We start from the raw sequence: 18,470 nt of genomic DNA, 5'->3' as shown, positions 1-18,470 counted from the left end.
TTCACATCTCCTATTCATGATTCAAGGGCTTTCTTTTCCCCTTAGAGACTAGAGTTTTGCAATTTAAGAGTCTTAGATAGACCCACAGAAGGGGTACTTCAATTGCCTCTACCTGCATCCGTATTCAGCATAGAAGAAGCCAGAGCGGTCTGTGTCCCTATTCCCTACTGGCAATTTGGGTAACCCCTTCAGAGAGTGGTGTGATAAGAATAAGAGGAAATAACTGCCTAGGCAGTTTGGGAAAAAATACCCCAAAGAAATGTAGCCAATTTCTGGGCTAAAAGTCAAAATGTCCTTGGGCCTGTTAGTAACATACTCTATTCCAAAGGCCAAAAATGTCAAAAGTATTTGGCAGCTTCTATCCTTAAAAGATTTTAGGGTTACCTCTTCAGAGGAGGGAATGTTGCAGGGGAGGATGTGGGCATGGATTTGATCAAAACACCTTATATACATGTATGAAATTCTCAATAAAGTTTTTGCAAAATTTAAAAATATAAAAAACATAAAATAAAAAACCACCAACAATCAAATAGCCTTTACAGATACCTACAAAACATTTCACATAAATATTCAAGAGTATATTTTCTTCTCAGAAACCCTTGGAACTTTTTCCAAAAATGACTACATATTATGACACAAACCAAATCTCAAAAAATTTAAGACAGTTTAAATAATATCCTACGTTCTATCTGACCACAAAGGAATATGCCTGGTTCTCAAAAACAATAAAAATGTGAAAAACAAAGTCATAGAAACTAAGCAACATACTAATGAATGAAAATTGAGTTATGGAAGAAATTAAGAAAGAAACTAAAAATTCTTAGAATTTAGTGAAAATGCAAATGTAACATGCCAAAATCTACCAGACACAAGAAACTCAGTTCTGAGCGGAAACATTATACCATTAAGTGTATATGTTAAAACATTAGAGACATCTTACATTAATAACTTTACGATGCACATGAACATCTTGGAAAACAAAGAACAAACTATCTAAAAAGAGTAGATGGGAGGCCAGGAGTGGTGGTGCACACCTTTAATCCCAGCAAGGTAGAGGCAGAGGCAGGTGGGCAGGCCAGCCTGGTGTACAAAGGTAGCTCCAGGCCAGCTGGGGTTACAAGGAGATTTTGCCTCAAAAAAACAATAAAACAAAAACAAAAAGAGTAGATGGTAAGAGATAAACAAAATCAGCATTGAAGTTAATAAAATAGAAATGAAAAAAATCCCACAAAACATTAATGAAATGAAGAATTGGTTCTTTTAAAGATGAACAAGACTGGCAAATCTTTAGCCAAATTAATCAAAAGAGAGACCCAAATTAACAGAATTAAAGATGAAAAGCAAACAAATTACAGGAGACCTTGAGGAACTTCAGAAAATCATAAGGGTATACTTTAAAAATCTATATTGCATTAAACTGAAAAAGTCTTTAAAAGTCTTAAATAAATAGATGTCTCTATTTATTTGTTTATTTATTTGTGTGTATGTCCTACCCAAGTAAAAGAAAGATTACATAAATAACTTAAACATACACATAACAACCTACAACATAGAAGTAGTGATTAAAAATCCCCAAACTAAAAAGTGCCCAGGAGTTCTACCAGACTTCAAAGATGAACTAATACCAACAGTCCTCAAATTATGTCATAAACTGGAAAAAGGACTTCCAAATTCTCTCCATGAAGCCAGTATTACTGTGATGTTAAACCAGATAAAGACTCAACAAATAGAAAATTATCTGTCAATCTCTCTGATGAACTTAGACACAAAAAGTCTTGATAAAATGCTTTCAAAGGAAATATAAGAGCACATCAAAAAGATTGTCCACCGTTATCAAGTCAGCTTCATCCTAGAGATTCAGGGATGGTTCAACATAAATAAATCAATGGATGTAGTCCACTACATAAACAGATTCAAGAATAGAAATCTCACGGTTATCCCATTAGAAGCAGAGAAGACCTTTGACAAAATCCTACATTCTTCATGATAAAATTCATGGAGAACCTAGGGGTAGGTGGGATATATGGCAACATAATAAAGGAAATATACAACAATCCCATAGCCAACATTGTACTAAATGTAGAAAAACAAAATCAAAGTATTTCCACTAAAATTAGGAACAAGAAAAGGATGTCCACACTCTCCATTCCTGTTCAGCATAACACTTGAAGTTTTAGCTATTGAAATAAGACAAGTGAAGGGGTTAATGGAGATGCAAATTGGAAAGGAAGAAGTCAAAGTATTCTTACTTGCAAATGATATGATTCTGTACACAAAGACCTAAAGACTCCAATAGAAAACTCCTAGAGCTGATAAAATCATTCAGAAATGTAAGAGTATATACTCCCAAATCAGTAGCCTATGTGCCAACAATGAACATACTGAGACAGAAACTAGGGAAATGATTCCATAACAATAGTCTCAAAAACCGTAAAATATCTTGGAATAAATCTAACCGAGGAAGTGAAAGGATTGTATATTAAAACTTTTAAATATTGAAGCAAGAAACTGAAGAAGATAGTAGAAGATGGAAAGCCCTCCCATGCTCATGAACCTGTAGGATTAAAATGTGAAAATGGCCATCCTACCAAAAGAAATCCAGAGATTCAATGCAAACGCTATTAAATTCCAGCACACTTCATCACAGAAATTGAAAACCTATTCTCAAATTTAATATGGAAACACACACACAGACACACACAGACACACAGGCACACAGGCACACACACACGCACACAAATAGGATAGCCAAGATAATTTTGAACAATAAAAGATCTACTTGATCCATCATTATCCTTGATTTCAAGTTATACAACAGAGCTACAAGTAGTAAAATCAGCTTGGTACTGGCATAAAACAGCCGCATTAACCAATGTAATGGAATTGAGGACCCAGATATAAATCCACACATTTTCAGCCACCTGATTTTTCAAAAAGGGCCCCAAAAATCACATTGTAGAAAAGAATATGGAAGCAACCTAAGTGTGTCTCAACTAAGTAGATAATAAAAATGTGGCACATTTACACGATGGAGTTCTACTCAGCAGTGAAGAAAGATGAAATCATGAAATTTGCAGGTGAATGGATGGAACTAGAAACTGTTATACTAAGAAAAGTAACACAGGCTTAGAAAAACAAATGAAATATGTTCTCCTTCATGTGTGGATCCTAGCACCAAATTACTGTAAGTGAGTATGTATCCAGACATAACCACAGGAACCAGGAGAATGAAGGAGATAAAGGAAAAGAAAGAACCTGAGAGAGAACAGTAGGAGACAGGTGTTACTAAGGGAGAAATGGGTAAAAATGGGGTTATTTAAATGGGATGGGGAGGGAGTGTTGTACAAGGAACCTTGGGGATAAAGGGAGAAAAGAAACTCAAGAGAGGGGGGGACCATAGGAGACTGGGCTTATCAAGGGAGAAGTGGGGAAAGTGGGGACACTTTAAGTGGGGAAACCATGGTGGAAAGGTTAGACAGTGAGAGAGTGGAGAGATAAATAATGCCTAGCTAGTTTTAAAAAACCAGAGGGAATCATATTAGTCCAACAACCTAACAATGAATTATATATATAGTGACTCTGCGTGAGTACATGTGCATAGCTAAAGGCTACCTAACAAGAAACTGCCAGACAGGGGAAACATTCCTTTGATTGTTGGACAGGGTATTTTAGAGACTCCCAAAATTACTCAAACTATTGCCACGGCCCTTGATGGCCTCCCAGAACGTGAAGGTAAGACCCTACTGCTGATGACAGAACATACTTTGGACACAGGATTTGGAGCAATAGAGCTGCAAATGACCTGAAACCACTTCCCCTGAAGGCTAGATCTCAGCTTTGGAGAGTGCTATGGAGGTGCCAAGGAAAACATCAATGGATGATCTGACACCAGCTTCAAGACCAAATAACCACATCAATGGCCAGCATAGCATACGACATTGGTACAGTACTGGCACTTTTATCTTGGGGGCAATCAACAGCACCTAATTGGACTAAAAGCCACTTAATGGGAGGAAACTAAAGTCTGGTACTGTGAATATAAGCAAATACACACAGCTGGAGTGGTCATAGATCTTAGAGAAAACCCCAAGACTGTCACATCTCTAATGTGATTTCTTACTATGGGAAAAATATGTATCCTTATATTTACAGACAAATATCCCAGTAACCACTCATCAAAGAAGCTCATTTTACACCAGTCGGAGACAATTACCAAGTACCACAACTGGACATGGACATTGTCTATAAATTCCCCAGGCCTAAGTGACACATCTCCAATGCAATCTCTACACCTGAGGCTTATGGAACACAAACGGGGATAATGAGGACACCAGTGAATTTCTCAGTTCTCGATAATGAAGCTTTCTCATGCAGCGGAGGGCCAGGAACACAAAAGGTCACAAATGGCCAAAGTGTAGAGATCAAGTGTCTGCTGAATACTGGTCCTTGTAAAGGACTCCTTTATTAAACTTCACCCACCCAAGGCTCATGGACCATCATGGCAGAGGGGGTGGAAAGACTGTAAGAGCCCAGGGAGGAGGTGTGGGATCATATGGAAACAAAGCCCTACCTACAAGCTCCTGGGAACCTGCTCATATGAATCTATGGCAATGGTGTCAGCAAACACAAGGCCCATGCAAACTCAGGCAGACAAAAACCCAGCATAGAACTGGGAAAATGAACAGAAGACCCCATTCTTATCTGAAGAACATTGGCAACTAATTGCTGCTAGGTGAGGAAGAGTTGATCTTCTTAAAACAAGGGACTCTAGATAGGCTGACTAGACATCAGTGAATGGACTTGCACTGGGGATTGTCTGGGGGCACTGACTTGACACAGTGGGTCTTAACAGGGAAGACAGAGTATGTGGGCTCCAGTGGGGGGGGTATGGGAAGGTGCTGTTGGAGATGGGAATATAAAGATGATTAAGATTATTTGAAATGTCCTACACAAAATACACAAAAATTCAATAAAAAAATTAAAAAAAACATTTCAAACAAATAGTGTTGCTAAAGCTGGATAGCTTGATGTAGAAAAATGAAAATAGATCCTCATTTCTCACTCTGAACAAAACTCAACTTCAAATGGATCAAGAACCTCAACAGAAGACTTGATACCCTGAATTTGATGGGCTACAAAGTAGGGCATACTGTAGAATTGAGACTCACAGGGAGGGACTTTCTGAACAGGACTCAGGTACTGTAGGGATAAAGACCAGCAGACAAAAGGGACCTTATGAGACTAAAAAGCTTCTTCACAGTAAATGACACCATCATTCAAGTGAAAAGGCAATATACAGAATGAAAAAAATCTTTACCAACTGTGTGACAGAAGGATAGTATCTAGAGTATACAAAGAACTCAAAAAACTAAACACCAAGAAAATAAACAACAACTAAAAATTGGAACAAAGGACTAAACAGTTGTCAAGGATGAAATGCAAATGGCTTGGAGTAATCCTTATCCATCAGGGAAATGCAAACTAAAACTATTTCATGACTTCCTCTTACCCAATTCAGAATGGCTAAGATCCAAAAACCAAATAACAGTTAATACTGGTAAGGATGTGGGGAAAGAGAAACACTTATTCACTGCCGGTGGGAGCGCAAAGAGGTGCTACCACTATGGAAATCAGTGTGGACGTCCCTCAAAAGGCTAAAATTAGATCTACCACATGATCCAGCCATATCACTTCATGACTTCCTCTTACCCAATTCAGAATGGCTAAGATCCAAAAACCAAATAACAGTTAATACTGGTAAGGATGTGGGGAAAGAGAAACACTTATTCACTGCCGGTGGGAGCGCAAAGAGGTGCTACCACTATGGAAATCAGTGTGGACGTCCCTCAAAAGGCTAAAATTAGATCTACCACATGATCCAGCCATATCACTTGGGCATATGCCAAGGACTCTGTATCCTGCTGCAGAGATACCTGTTTATCCATGATAGTTTGCAGCTGTGTTCACTGTAGTCAAGAACATTCATCTATGAGTATAACAATGATTCGTTTGGAGTTGGTTTAGTATTTCATACATTTAGCAGAATAGTAATATTAGATTCTCACCTATGGCCTGCTACCTATAGAACCTTCATAGAACAAAGTCTAGCCAAAAGTTCTTTGGCTGGATATCAGGGTTGGGGCTCCATCTTGTGAAGTGAACCTTAAATCTAATCAGAAAGTGGTTGGTTGCTCCCACAACATCATTGCCATTATTGCACCAGTGGACATATCTTGCCAGGCCAGCTGTTATTGTAGTTTGCAGTTTTAACAGCTTGGCAAGGAGTAGGAGAGACTAATTCAGGTGGAACGGGAGAGCAGGCAGAGGTATATGACGAGGGATGACTAACACTAAAGGCCCTTTGAAAAAGTCATGTGGAAACCTACCATCATAGAATTTCTTAAAGTGTGTACATGTAAGAAGAGTTTAAATAAAGTATTTACCTTACAATGGGGGTTCAATGGCCCTAACCAGATAGCATAGACTAGAAAATAAAAAGCCGTGGTGGTGCATGCCTTTAATCCCAGAACTTGGGAGGCAGAAGCAGGTGGATCTTTGTGAGTTCGAAGCCAGCCTGGTCTACATAGTGAGTTCCAGGACAGCTGGGGCTATAAGATGACCCTGTCTCAGAAAGACAAAAAAAGATTAGAAAAAGCCCAATGTCAGGAATGAACTGCCTCTTTTAGAATTAGTGACCAGGAGGTGTCCTATAGGATCCTAAACAATACTGGCTATTGCCATTGCTCTTCAGCACCTGCCAGAAGGTGACAGTAAGACCCTATTGTGGAAGATATTATATGTGTGAGTCATAGAACAAACAAGAAAAAAAATCAAGCTGGTACTGACCTAAAAATTTCATCTCTACTTCCTAAGCTTTCATAGTACTAGATTGTGCTGTGCATGCTGCTGGAAGGGAAAAGTAATCATCAGTGTTACCCAGCTGTTAACTCTGCAAACTCCAATAATGACTGGCCTGGCAAGATATGCCCACTGGTGCGATGCTGGCATGACTGTTATTAGATCAACCAATCACCTTCTGATTGTATTTAAGGCCCACTTCATAAGATGGAGCCCATACCTGGCACTGTTAGCAAGACGAAGAACCTGTGGCTAGACAGGTCATAGGCCATAGGGGAGACTGTGTCACGATTATTCTGCTAAATAGATATAGTATTCAACAGACTCCTAATGACTTACTGTTATAGACATCGATCAGTGCATCTCTCAACTCTCACCAGAGACTCTTTTTTGCAGCAGATGGTGATTAACAGAGACTCACGACTGGTCATTGTTCAGAGAATAAGAGACTGTAGGGAGCTCAGCCCTAAATGGGAGACTTATATCACCCCTTCTCCTCCCAAGGCTCAGGGATCGTTTCAGAAGAGGGGGTAGAAAGATAGTAAAGGCTGGAGGTGCTAGATGGAGTCAAGGAAACTGTGTTGTCTGGACACCATAGGATGGTTGCACATATGAACCCACAGCAATTGTGGCAGCATGCACAAGACCTTTGCAAGGCCAAGCCAGACAGAAATCCAGCATGGATGTGGGCGGTGGCAGGAATGCTCCTTGGAGGAATGCTGCTTACCATCGGGTTTCCTCTGACTTGCTCATATACCTTTCTTATACAAGCCAGGCCCTCCTGGCTAGAGGTGGCATCCCCACAGTAGGCTGAGCCCTCCCACATCAATTAATGATCAAGAAAATGCCCCACAGACATGCACACAGGCAATCTGAAGGAAGGAGGTACTTAACTGAGTTTCCTCTTTCCAGGATTCTCTAATTTGTCAAGTTGACATAAACTAACCAGCACAAATGATCCATTATTTTCTTGTAATTAATAAAATTAGACTTATTAATATTGCTTTTAATCTTTGAGAAATGCAATTTTTCAAATGCCAACAATGAGGGAAAAATTGATTCAGGGTTTTGTGGTACAGCATGGTAGCTTAACACAGTCATGTAAGGTTTGATGTTTGTTTTGTAATCTGCTGAGGAAAATAAGAGTAACAGGAGTTCTGTAAATGAACACTTGGGAGTGTCTGTTATAAGAATATTTACTTGTTCATATTTCAAAAAAAATACCTTGAAACATTCTTTGTGAATCGAGGTCATGCTAGGCATGGTGCCTCGTGTCTCTAAACCTAGTACTGGAGAGGCTGAGACAGGAGGGTTGCAAGTGTAAGACCATCGTGAGCTACTTCCGGAGACCCTGTCTCAACAGCCAAAACCAAAGCAAACAAAATCAAGCTCACAAAAGTTATACATGCCCTCCGTTACCACAAACAATGACGTCAAGGATAAATTGGGAAGTTGTAGAAAAATGTTTAAATGGAGTTTTAAAAAGTTTCATGTTTATAGCTTGGTGTGGTGGCGCACGCCTGTAGTCCCAGCACTTGGGAGGCAGAGGCAGGCAGATCTCTGTGAGTTCAAGGCCAGCCTGGTCTACATAGTAAGTTCCAGGACAGCTGGGGCTACAGGGAGATGCTGTCTCAAAAAGACATCCCCCCCCCAGAAAAAGCTTTATGTTTTATAAATTTGAGAACAAATGTTTTTTATATGGACTCCAAGTTATACCAAACTGACTGAATTTGACCACATTAGCAATAATTATATTCAATAGATATGTTTTTCATTAAAACCTGTTAAGTTTTAATTCTTTATAAAACATAATTACTAGGAAATTTGATATTGACAAATGTTGATGATTCTATGTAATATTAAATAATTACATTAATTCTAATTTGTTTGGCTAAAAATATTTGGAAATTCATCTTAATTTTCTTTTCACTGTAACAGATAGATCACATACTGATTCATCAGCAATTTGAGCTTGTGGAAGGTATGTATTCATTGTATGCATCTTATTTCTATAAAGAAGAGGCTGACACAGATGAGGACACCGTCAGCAGGACAAATGTAGCACTCCGGATGACTTGGGATGACAAACCTGATTGCTTGCAGCATCTGTCTTCACAGTCTTTAAGCCATGAGCATTGTTTGTAATTTATTTCTGCAAATTAGGGGTCAGTTAGTAAATACAGTGCTCACCTACCCTCATGATATAGACAGTAATTTAGAAAGGATCGCTCGAGAATTAGTTTTACTTCTCTCTATACAACCACTGCACATCACCTTACCTGACTTCCACTGGCTCTGCTGTTGTTGAGCAACTCGTGATCCTCTTGAGACTTCAGAACATCATGCAGTAGTTCAGCTTCCAAAGTGAACAGCCCTTTGGAATCAGGATGGGGATGTTCTGGAAAATCATTTTTTGCATCCTGACTACAGCTTCTGCTGGGAGGTCAAAGGAGCTCTGTCAAACCTGTGTCCCATGGGCTGTGGATTCCCAGCTCAGGCAGGGCCTGTGGTACTGGAGATGCTGACCAGAGGCCCTGGGTGTCTGCTCTCCCCAGAGCACTCCTGCTGCTGAGTGGGCAGATGCCTCCAGATTTCTCCTTGGATTGAGTGTTCTCAGTGCAAAAGAAACTTAGGAAACCACTAGCTATATCGGGACAGCCACTAGGGACATGTATGAACCATGATGCATCTTCCTCCTAGATACCAGAGCATGGTGAAAACTCAGTTGGAATCTAGAATATCATTATCACCTGTTAGAACATGGAATAGGCAGAGTGTGACACAGTTTTAGATTTTGTTAAAATATACATTTTTATTTAAATTGCTTATATGGTAAATTATTAGAAATTACAAATACTTGGACTTGTTTAAATTTTTCTGAACCACATTTTTCTCTAGAAAGGAGCACTTTTTGTAATGTTTTGTATTTTGAAATTTTAAAAAAGATTCAATTTTATAATATACATTACTGAGAATTTAAAATCCCAGAAACCTGCTATTATACATTATGTAGCATTCCAGTTCTAATTTTGAGATCTATGTTTCATCTGTATTTGTGTACTAAAAGTGTTCAGTGTGAAATATTAATCCACATCCACTAATTCTTTATTGTTTACTTTATTAAAAATCCACATATTTGAGGATGGAGAGATGACTCAGCGGTTAAGAGCACTGGCTGCTCTTGCAGAGGAGCGAGGTTTGGTTCCCAGCACCAATATCACAGCTAACAACCCATCTGTAACTCCAGTCCCAGGGGATCCAGCACCCCTTCTAATCACGGCAGGCATTGCAAGACAAGGGTACATTTATATGCATGCAGGCAAAACACTCATACATATAACATTAAAAAACCCCACATATTTAAGATTTGCTTATTTTATTAGTTACTTTTAATATTTACAGGTAATATGAAAAGATAAAGATTACTCCATTTATTTTCTGCATCTGGGATTCCTGTAATTGCAAATGTAATGGATGCTGCAGATGTATCAATAGACTACAGATTCTTTCTTCTTTTACAGTCCCAGGACTCGAACCCAAAGTCTTGTACATTCTAGGAAAGTTCCACTGTTGCTTCTCCAGCCCTCCTATAAATTCTTTTGTTTTGTTTGTTCTATCTCATAAGAACTGGAAGGAAACTAGAGGCTGTGTAAACCTGTTCATCTCACTTTACAGATAAACAAGAATAGAGAACTACTAGCTAACAGAGAGCCCGCTGGATAATATATGCTCTCTCAGGAAACAATTTAATTTTTAAGCAGTTTTAAAATCTTTCCAAAAACACTTATGGCAGATGTTGAGACTAAGCCAGTTTTCTAGAAACTACATTTAGGCTGTTCAGGTCTCAGTGAAGACGATGTTTTGTCATGGGCAAATTTGATTACTATTTGACTCTGTTTCTAAAAGAGAAACGATTCCTTCTGATAGGATGACATTTGAGAGTCTGTATTCAACGTCCCTCTGTTTTTGCCATGAAGAAAACACCTTTCCTTTAGGATGCCCGTGGCATTAGTGTAACGATACAGTATTGTGATATAGTTACAATAATTGAAGTCCAAATTGCCATGCTCCTCCCTCACCCTAACCCCTTGTCCAGTACCTGTCTCCACTCCTCAGGGGTACCTGGGCTCCATGGGATATTCTAATTCACTTTCCATTTATGCATGTGGGTGTGTAGAGTAAGTCCCCTCCTTGTCCAAACAGTACAAAAAAATAGGACAAGTATGACTGATAAGACAAAATTACAACTCAATTTATTCAATATAGTATTTTAAAAGGATCATTCTAACATCTCCATAATTCATGAAAACTGTGTTTGGGAACTGGACATTCCTCCACACTCTCACCACTGTACCCCACCCCCCCATGGAATTAGCAATAACTGTTTTCCATGGCCCACAGAAGCTTGGATTCCTCTTGATTACTAACCTCTCCGATTTTCCTTTTGCCTTTTTTTTTCTCCATCTCGATTATCTTTAAATAGCTTCCTTTCTCCTCTTTCCTGTGCTACTTGGCGTTTCATCTGAATCTGGACTCTGTAGATGTCTTGTGATCTTAAGATAGGTTCAGTGCTTTCATGCACTGGTGATAATGATTTTTCTCTCTTTTTAGCTGTTACAGGTTTTGAAACCTCTAATCAATACAAAATTAGGAACAAGTTTGGGCAGAAGGTTTACTATGCAATAGAAGATTCTAATTTCTGCATCCGGCATTGTTGTGGACACTGTAGGAGTTTCTCCATGAAGATCCTCGATAACACAGGACAAGAAGTCATCACTCTGAAGAGACCACTAAGATGTAGCAGCTGCTGCTCCCCCTGCTGCCTCCAGAAGGTCTGTGAGCACTTAGTAGGGCAGCCTGCAAGATAGTTCAGCGAGAATTTGTACCGTGTTGTTCAGATGTAAAGGCAAAGTGACATGGTTATATTTTGGTCTTCGGCCAACTATATAGGATGGTAGGCAGGTGACTAACCCTATGCTTCTGGGTAATCTTCCCTGTGTGGTTGAGCAGCAAGTCAGACAAGAATCCTTGATATTCAAGGGAAGGTCTTATAAGGCATCTTGGCCAAATCTCTTATCAGAAGTGACTGTGAGAGGCATGGCTCAAACCAATAAAGAGAGCATCTTTAAGAACATCTGGGAATATTGTTGTTCAACACATGAAAAGAAAAGTCAGGAAAAGAATAGATGTACTCCTTTTATGATTTTTGGCCAATCTACTAAGGAACAAATAGAAAAAAGTTTCATCTCCCGTATTTTTCATTTCTTTCCTTTTCAGCAAACATGTATGAGTTGTGTTTTCTGTAACAAGTCTATCCCAGGTGGATATAGTCACAGCTATCTAACGGATATTTCCTATCACTTCGTGGTCTGTTCGTTGCAGATGTGCCTTCCAATATAGATACTAGGGCACAGGGACTTATAGAGAAAGTGACTTTTGCCTGGAACTCTAGCCCAAGGCCATGTGTGCATGCATACCCCAGTCATTCTGTAAAGACTGTCCTACAAGCATGACTTAAACAGAGATAACAGGAAAATGGTTTTCTGAGGCTTAATTTTGCACATTGAGAGAATAGCTTGATTTATTTGCAAATTGTTTTGTTTTCCATGTCTTTTAGGCTATAATGTTATATCCATGAGAATATCCAAGGAGAATGAATTTGGGGGAAATCTCTATGACGGAGAAGCATTTTAGCATGTGTCATGATACTTAATCATCATAAATGATTGCTACAGAGGAGCATATTAAAGCACTGTCATTATTTTCCAGCAAATATATACATAGCAGGGTCATGAGTCTAGAGCCCGGATTCTTTCCCTTATAGCAATATTAGGACTCGTCGTTGAAAATTGCACCAGTGATCAGAGTTCTATCTCCATGTATAAACCACTGTTTATGAATGAGTGTAAGGAGTTTGTTAATAATTTAGACAGTTCACATAAGTAAGGATATTAGGGATTTTTGTAAGGCCTCTAGATGGATACTTCAGAGGTGTGATGACGCACGCAGGTCTCCTGGATTTCAGCTCATCTCTTCTATGTATTAGCTGAGACTCTGATGCAAGTTAACTGACCTCTCTTTTCTGCAGTTACATCTTCCATGAAATCAAGAAAGGAATAGCATCAATCTAGTTAAGGACATCTTGTGGGTTCGAACAATGTCTGACATTTAAGAAGTTCTTTGTGAATGAAGCTACTTCTATAGAATAAGATTATAAGGATATTTAACTGGTGTTCTTTTTCTTTTATAGATAGAAGTCCAGGCTCCTCCTGGCGTGCCAGTAGGTTATGTTGTTCAGAACTGGCACCCGTGTCTGCCGAAGTTCACAGTTCAAAATGAGAAGAAAGAGGATGTTCTAAAAATTACTGGTCCATGCATAGAGTGCAGCTGTAGTGGTGAAATTGACTTTGAGGTATTAGATATGATGAGGTTTATAGGATTTTCTATCTTTCATAAGTCAAATATAACTTTGCAAGATGCTCCAAATTAAATGAGGATTTAGTACAGCTGTTTCAAAAGAAATGTGATCTGAGAAATGCTTATTGACCGAAAGGGAGGTAAGGGATGATTATCCTAGATGAGGAAAAGATGCTCAGTCCTCTTAGACAAAAATATCCAGATGTCTGTGTTGGCTACTCTTCTCACTGCTGAGGCCAAATACTTGACAGGAAGCAACTCAAGGACTCAAGGAAAGAAGGGTTTATCTTAACCCATGTTTTAAAGTACAGTCCATCATGGTGGGGCAGGCATGATGGCAGAGCTGAGGCAGCTGGTCACTTTGCATGACAAGTCAGGAAGCAGAAAGGGATGAATTCTGATGCTCCGCTTGCTCTGTCCTTTCTGCACAACCCAGGATCCCAGACCATGTGATGGTGTTGTCTACACTAATGGTATGTCCCTCCTGAGTTACATCTTTCTGGAAACACCCCTATAGATGCCCTCAGAGGTATGGAGCCATAGTGATTTTAAGTCCCATCAAGTTGACAATGAAGATTAGCCATCATGTCATCTAACAGTTAATTTAAATATATGGCTTCTGCATGCTGAGAATGTCACCTATTTTATGTAGATGCTTGCTGTGTAAATCTGGTCACCAAAATACACAAGTGCTTGTTAATCCAAAATGCAGCCTGCAGGGTCTCAAAGGCATATTCAGAAAGTTGCACAGCTTTAGTTCCTACAGAGTTTCCAATTGGAAAGAAATACTCTTAAAGTTAGTACAAGTATAATACCCACAGCCCAGTTGTGCGTCTTCTATTACTTTTATACTAAATTAGGTCAACGGGAAAGCATATTTTCTATAATTACTTCATGGGGGAATTGCAGTACAGTAGTTCTATTGTCATATGTGTTATGTAGTTGCAAATATCTAAAACCTGGGAAATTTTCTGTCATCTTGACATCCTGATTCCCTTCCAAAGTCAGAAAATCTGGTCAAAGTGAGGCCTGTATTTCCACAGAAAGGGCAAAGGTGCTCTAACCCTGACTAGGGCTTATGATGAGCCTTTGGAACTCTACCTTCATGTCACGCCTTCATCTCTCCAGGTTCATTTTGTTACGTTGTCATGCGGGTTTTATTTCCTCTCTTAGAAACCAATTACATAAGCAGGGACCCTTTCATTGGCCTCAACATCCAATTACAGAGTGGGCAGTTCCAAGAAGGCATAGGTGACACAGAGGTTTTATGAAGGATTTAAAAGGTGTGTGTATGTATGCTTTGAGCACACATGTGGGCATGTTTGTGTAAGTAGGTAAAATGTCTTAGAGACTTTATAATGGTAATGTATACTAATACTTCTCCCCATATGAGATGGCACTCCTGTCAAAAATCCGGACATGTGAAAAATTATTTCTATTTTCAGAAACAATATTAACAAAACTTAAGCAGACATCTAATTTAATTTTAGCAACAAATGAGAACATTGGAAAAACTATGAATTTTTATATGTAAAACTGAAAGTTCAGGTTTTACCTGGCAGTCTTTTGTTACATGTGATGCACAATTTAAATGGAGCATTTTTTTCATGTTACTCTAACTATGAAAGTAGTTTATTATTATCATTATTTATGTCAGTTTTCTAGAACTTTTTAAGCCTATCATTTTGCTCATTTGTTTTGTTTTCAATTCAGATCAAATCTCTTGATGAACAAATTGTGATTGGCAGGATTTCTAAGCACTGGTCTGGTTTTCTGAAGGAGGTTTTTACAGATGTTGACAACTTTGGAATCCAGTTTCCTTTAGACCTTGATGTGAAGATCAAGGCTGTGATACTTGGTGCTTGTTTCCTCATAGTAAGTCTGTTTCTGCTAATTCTGGCTTCAGATGAAGTTTCTAGAATGATCCTGAAATAACTTAGGAAATTATACACTTAGAGATAACTTTCTCGGGGGAAATGGGGTGGGCATCACATTTCATAGTATGTATGTATCAAGTTCTCAAAAAAATGAAAGAAAAACAAAACAAAACAAGAAGAGCTCATACTTAGTCCTAGTTGTGAAATTCCATCTTATTTCTTATACTTTGGATTCACAAGTGACATAGTTTCTATCCAAAAACTCCATGCAGTTTCAAATGGGAAGATACACAATTTGTATGTCAGAGGGGCTCTAACTTTAAAAACAGTTAAGTTGAAGCTTCAGATAATTAGTGAAGACATATATAATGAAACTTATTGAAACAAAGATTTTTATCTTGATGTTAAGTGACTAAATTATCTAATATATTAGAAAGTAATCGTCAATAAGAGTACACAGTCAAGCAAGTCTCTAGAATTAACTATCAATTTATTGGAAATATCTTCAATAGAGTAGTGACCCTGAGCTTATTGAGCCTACACTGTTAGGCTCTGAACCAGAAGTTTGTAGAGCACCCAGGAAATTTCGCCAGGTCCCCAAAGTTGAAGGTTTTGGGGACAGATCAGTGGTTTCCAACCTTAACTTCACAGTAGAAACACCTGAGTAACTCAAGACCCCCAATATCCAAATGCCCCCCAACCAATAAAAATAAATCTGCAGATACGGTCAACCCTTCAATCTATATTGCACCTTTCGGTCATTCCATTGTGCGCCAAGGTTTAGAGCAACTCCTTACCTTGTTTGGGGAATTAAATCTGAAAAACCTAAAAACAAAAAGTGTATGGAACTAAATGATCCAGGTCCTTCAACAAAGAAATGTCAAAGAAAATAAAAATACAGTGAAAGGAAAGAGATTTGGGAGATACTAACGTATATAGTTTGTGGACCAGGTATAGATGCACATTTGATTAAACTAATCAGACCTGTACATGGCATTCAGAGAAACATGAACATTGGCTAACAAATGATAAAACAAATTCTTGTCTTTTTATGTATTCACGGTATGTGGTGATGAATAAGTCTAACAGGGTGCATGTATTTCAAAAGGTATGTGTTGAGGTATTCAGATTTCCTTTCATTTCATCACATTTTGGTGGGGGGGGATAGGGTATCTTTCTGTAGCCTAAACTGGCCTCAAAGTCATGGCAATCCTCCTGCCTTAATCTCCCAAGTGCTAGGATTACAGGTGTGAGCCACCACACCCATCTAAGATTTGCTTTTAAATTAAAAAAGCGAGTAAAATCACGGAGATCTCAGAAATGTGACAGATTCACCAAACCTCTTCATGGTTGGTAATTATTGAACTAGGCGAGGAGACACTGGCATTTCATTGTGCTGTTCTCTCAAATTTGAGATATGTGATAATCTGTTAATAATAGTTTCAATATTACAACAGCTTCATTTTTTTATTGACAAATAGTATTTTCATATACTTATGGGTGCTTTCTGATGTCTTGATATGAGTATCTGCTGGGATGATTAAATCAAGTTAACTGACATATTCATTACCTCAAGCAATTTTCCTTGTTTTGGAATGTGAATATTTAAAATTCTTGGCAATTTTGAAATATCTAGTATATTATTAACAACTATGGTAACAGAGATGTGCCACAGATCCCTAGAACTTACTGTCATAGCTGAAACTCCTGAACCTTTGATTTGGCTCCAGTTTCCCGAACCCAACTTCTAGCTGCAGGTTCTGGGAACTATCATATTTTGTCTATTATTTTTATGTTGTGTGTATGAGTATACTGCCTGCAAGTATGTAAGTGCACCCCTATCATGCAATGCCCATGGAGGTCAGAAGAGGGAGTCAGATTACCCTGGAACTGGAGTTACAAAGGGTTGTTACCGGCCATGTGAGTGTTAGAACTTGATCCCGGGTCCTCTGCAAGAGCAGTCAGGCTCTTAACCGCTAAGCCATCTCTTCAGCCCCCTATTTATTTTTTTGTGAAACAAGGCCTCACTATGTGGGCCAATCTGGCTTTGAACAGAGATCGGCTGGCCTCCGGCTCCAGAGTGCTGGGATTAAAGTCATGCACCACCACCCCCAGCTACTTTCCAAAAGATTTTAGTATATTTTTAAGACTTATTTTTATTTATATGTGTGTGACTGTGTGGATATGTGTATATGAGTGCAGGTGCCTGAGGAGTCCAGAAGGTACTGGATTCCTTGGAGCTGAAGTTACAGGCAGTTGTGAGCAGCCTGCTATAGGTGCTGGGAACTGAACCCTAGACCTCTCTCAGAGCAGTGCGCGCTCCTACCCACCAAGCCATGTCTCCAGCCTCCACCCTATTCTTTTAGAACCCTGAGGTCCACACTTTTATATTTCCCATGTAAGTGAGATTGTGTTGCATTTCATTTTTGTCCTCAGCTTATTTGTGTGACGAAGTATCTTCTAGGTTAATGCACTTTGCTTTATGGAAAACTTTTCTTTGTACATCTGTCTGTCCGTATCTTCTCATTTTCCTTAGTCTTTCTTTATAGTTTGTTTTGTTTTCTGGCCTAGGCTCTCACAGTGTCCACCAATTTGGCTTCAAACTCAAAACTCTCCTGCCTTCCACCTCTGAGTTCCCTGGGTTTCTTCATCTGAAAACGGACCTCAGTTTTATTGCTGAAAGCTGATTTTAATATTTTTCTCCTTCTCTAGGACTTCATGTTTTTTGAAAGCAATGCAATCAAGAAAACAAAATTATTTTGTTGTTAATGGATTAATAAAAACGTCCTTGGAAAATGTGGAGTCTAAATATGGAAATCACTCATACCTGCATGAATTAAACTTGGACTCATGTAACTACACTGTCATATGAGTTTGCTTTTCAAGGTACTAGAGTTTATCTCCTAGATCAGTAGCTTATAAAAGTGTTTATATACTTCAGTGAATATTCACTGGGAATTTGGGGAAATGGACATAAGGTTTTGAAATTTTCTATAAAAAATATGTTTGAATTTTAATTCCTGACTTGTTTTCCATTTTAAAATAAAATTAGGCATTATAAGTTTAACAAAATACATTCCTCTATTTATCTATAATTTAATTCATACCAAATGCCTAATGTAATTATTTTGCAAATATTGTCTATTTCAACATATTTTTAAAGATTCTGGTCTATAAAAAATATGTTTGAATTTTAATTCCTGACTTGTTTTCCATTTTAAAATAAAATTAGGCATTATAAGTTTAACAAAATACATTCCTCTATTTATCTATAATTTAATTCATACCAAATGCCTAATGTAATTATTTTGCAAATAT

At 38.4% G+C, this 18,470-nt stretch overlaps 1 protein-coding gene across 1 annotated transcript in view; it reads left to right on the top strand.

Moving 5' to 3' along the window:
* The window catches only part of LOC103746381 (phospholipid scramblase 1-like), a 35,718-nt gene extending 17,797 nt beyond the window's left edge, over positions 1-17,921 (top strand). Inside the window, exons 2-6 of the mRNA XM_008848549.1 lie at positions 8,797-8,839; positions 11,470-11,690; positions 13,109-13,270; positions 14,989-15,150; positions 17,865-17,921. Of these exons, the coding sequence (XP_008846771.1) occupies positions 8,797-8,839; positions 11,470-11,690; positions 13,109-13,270; positions 14,989-15,150; positions 17,865-17,921 (645 nt within the window). The remainder of the gene's footprint in view (positions 1-8,796; positions 8,840-11,469; positions 11,691-13,108; positions 13,271-14,988; positions 15,151-17,864) is intronic.
* The last annotated feature ends 549 nt before the right edge of the window (positions 17,922-18,470 follow it).

Source organism: Nannospalax galili, unplaced genomic scaffold, assembly GCF_000622305.1.
Source record: "Nannospalax galili isolate Female #2095 unplaced genomic scaffold, S.galili_v1.0 scaffold3164, whole genome shotgun sequence".
In the NCBI taxonomy this organism is placed as follows: Eukaryota; Metazoa; Chordata; class Mammalia; order Rodentia; family Spalacidae; genus Nannospalax; species Nannospalax galili.
The sequence above is the reverse complement of the archived record's forward strand: the minus strand, read 5'-3'. Positions and strand labels throughout refer to the sequence as shown.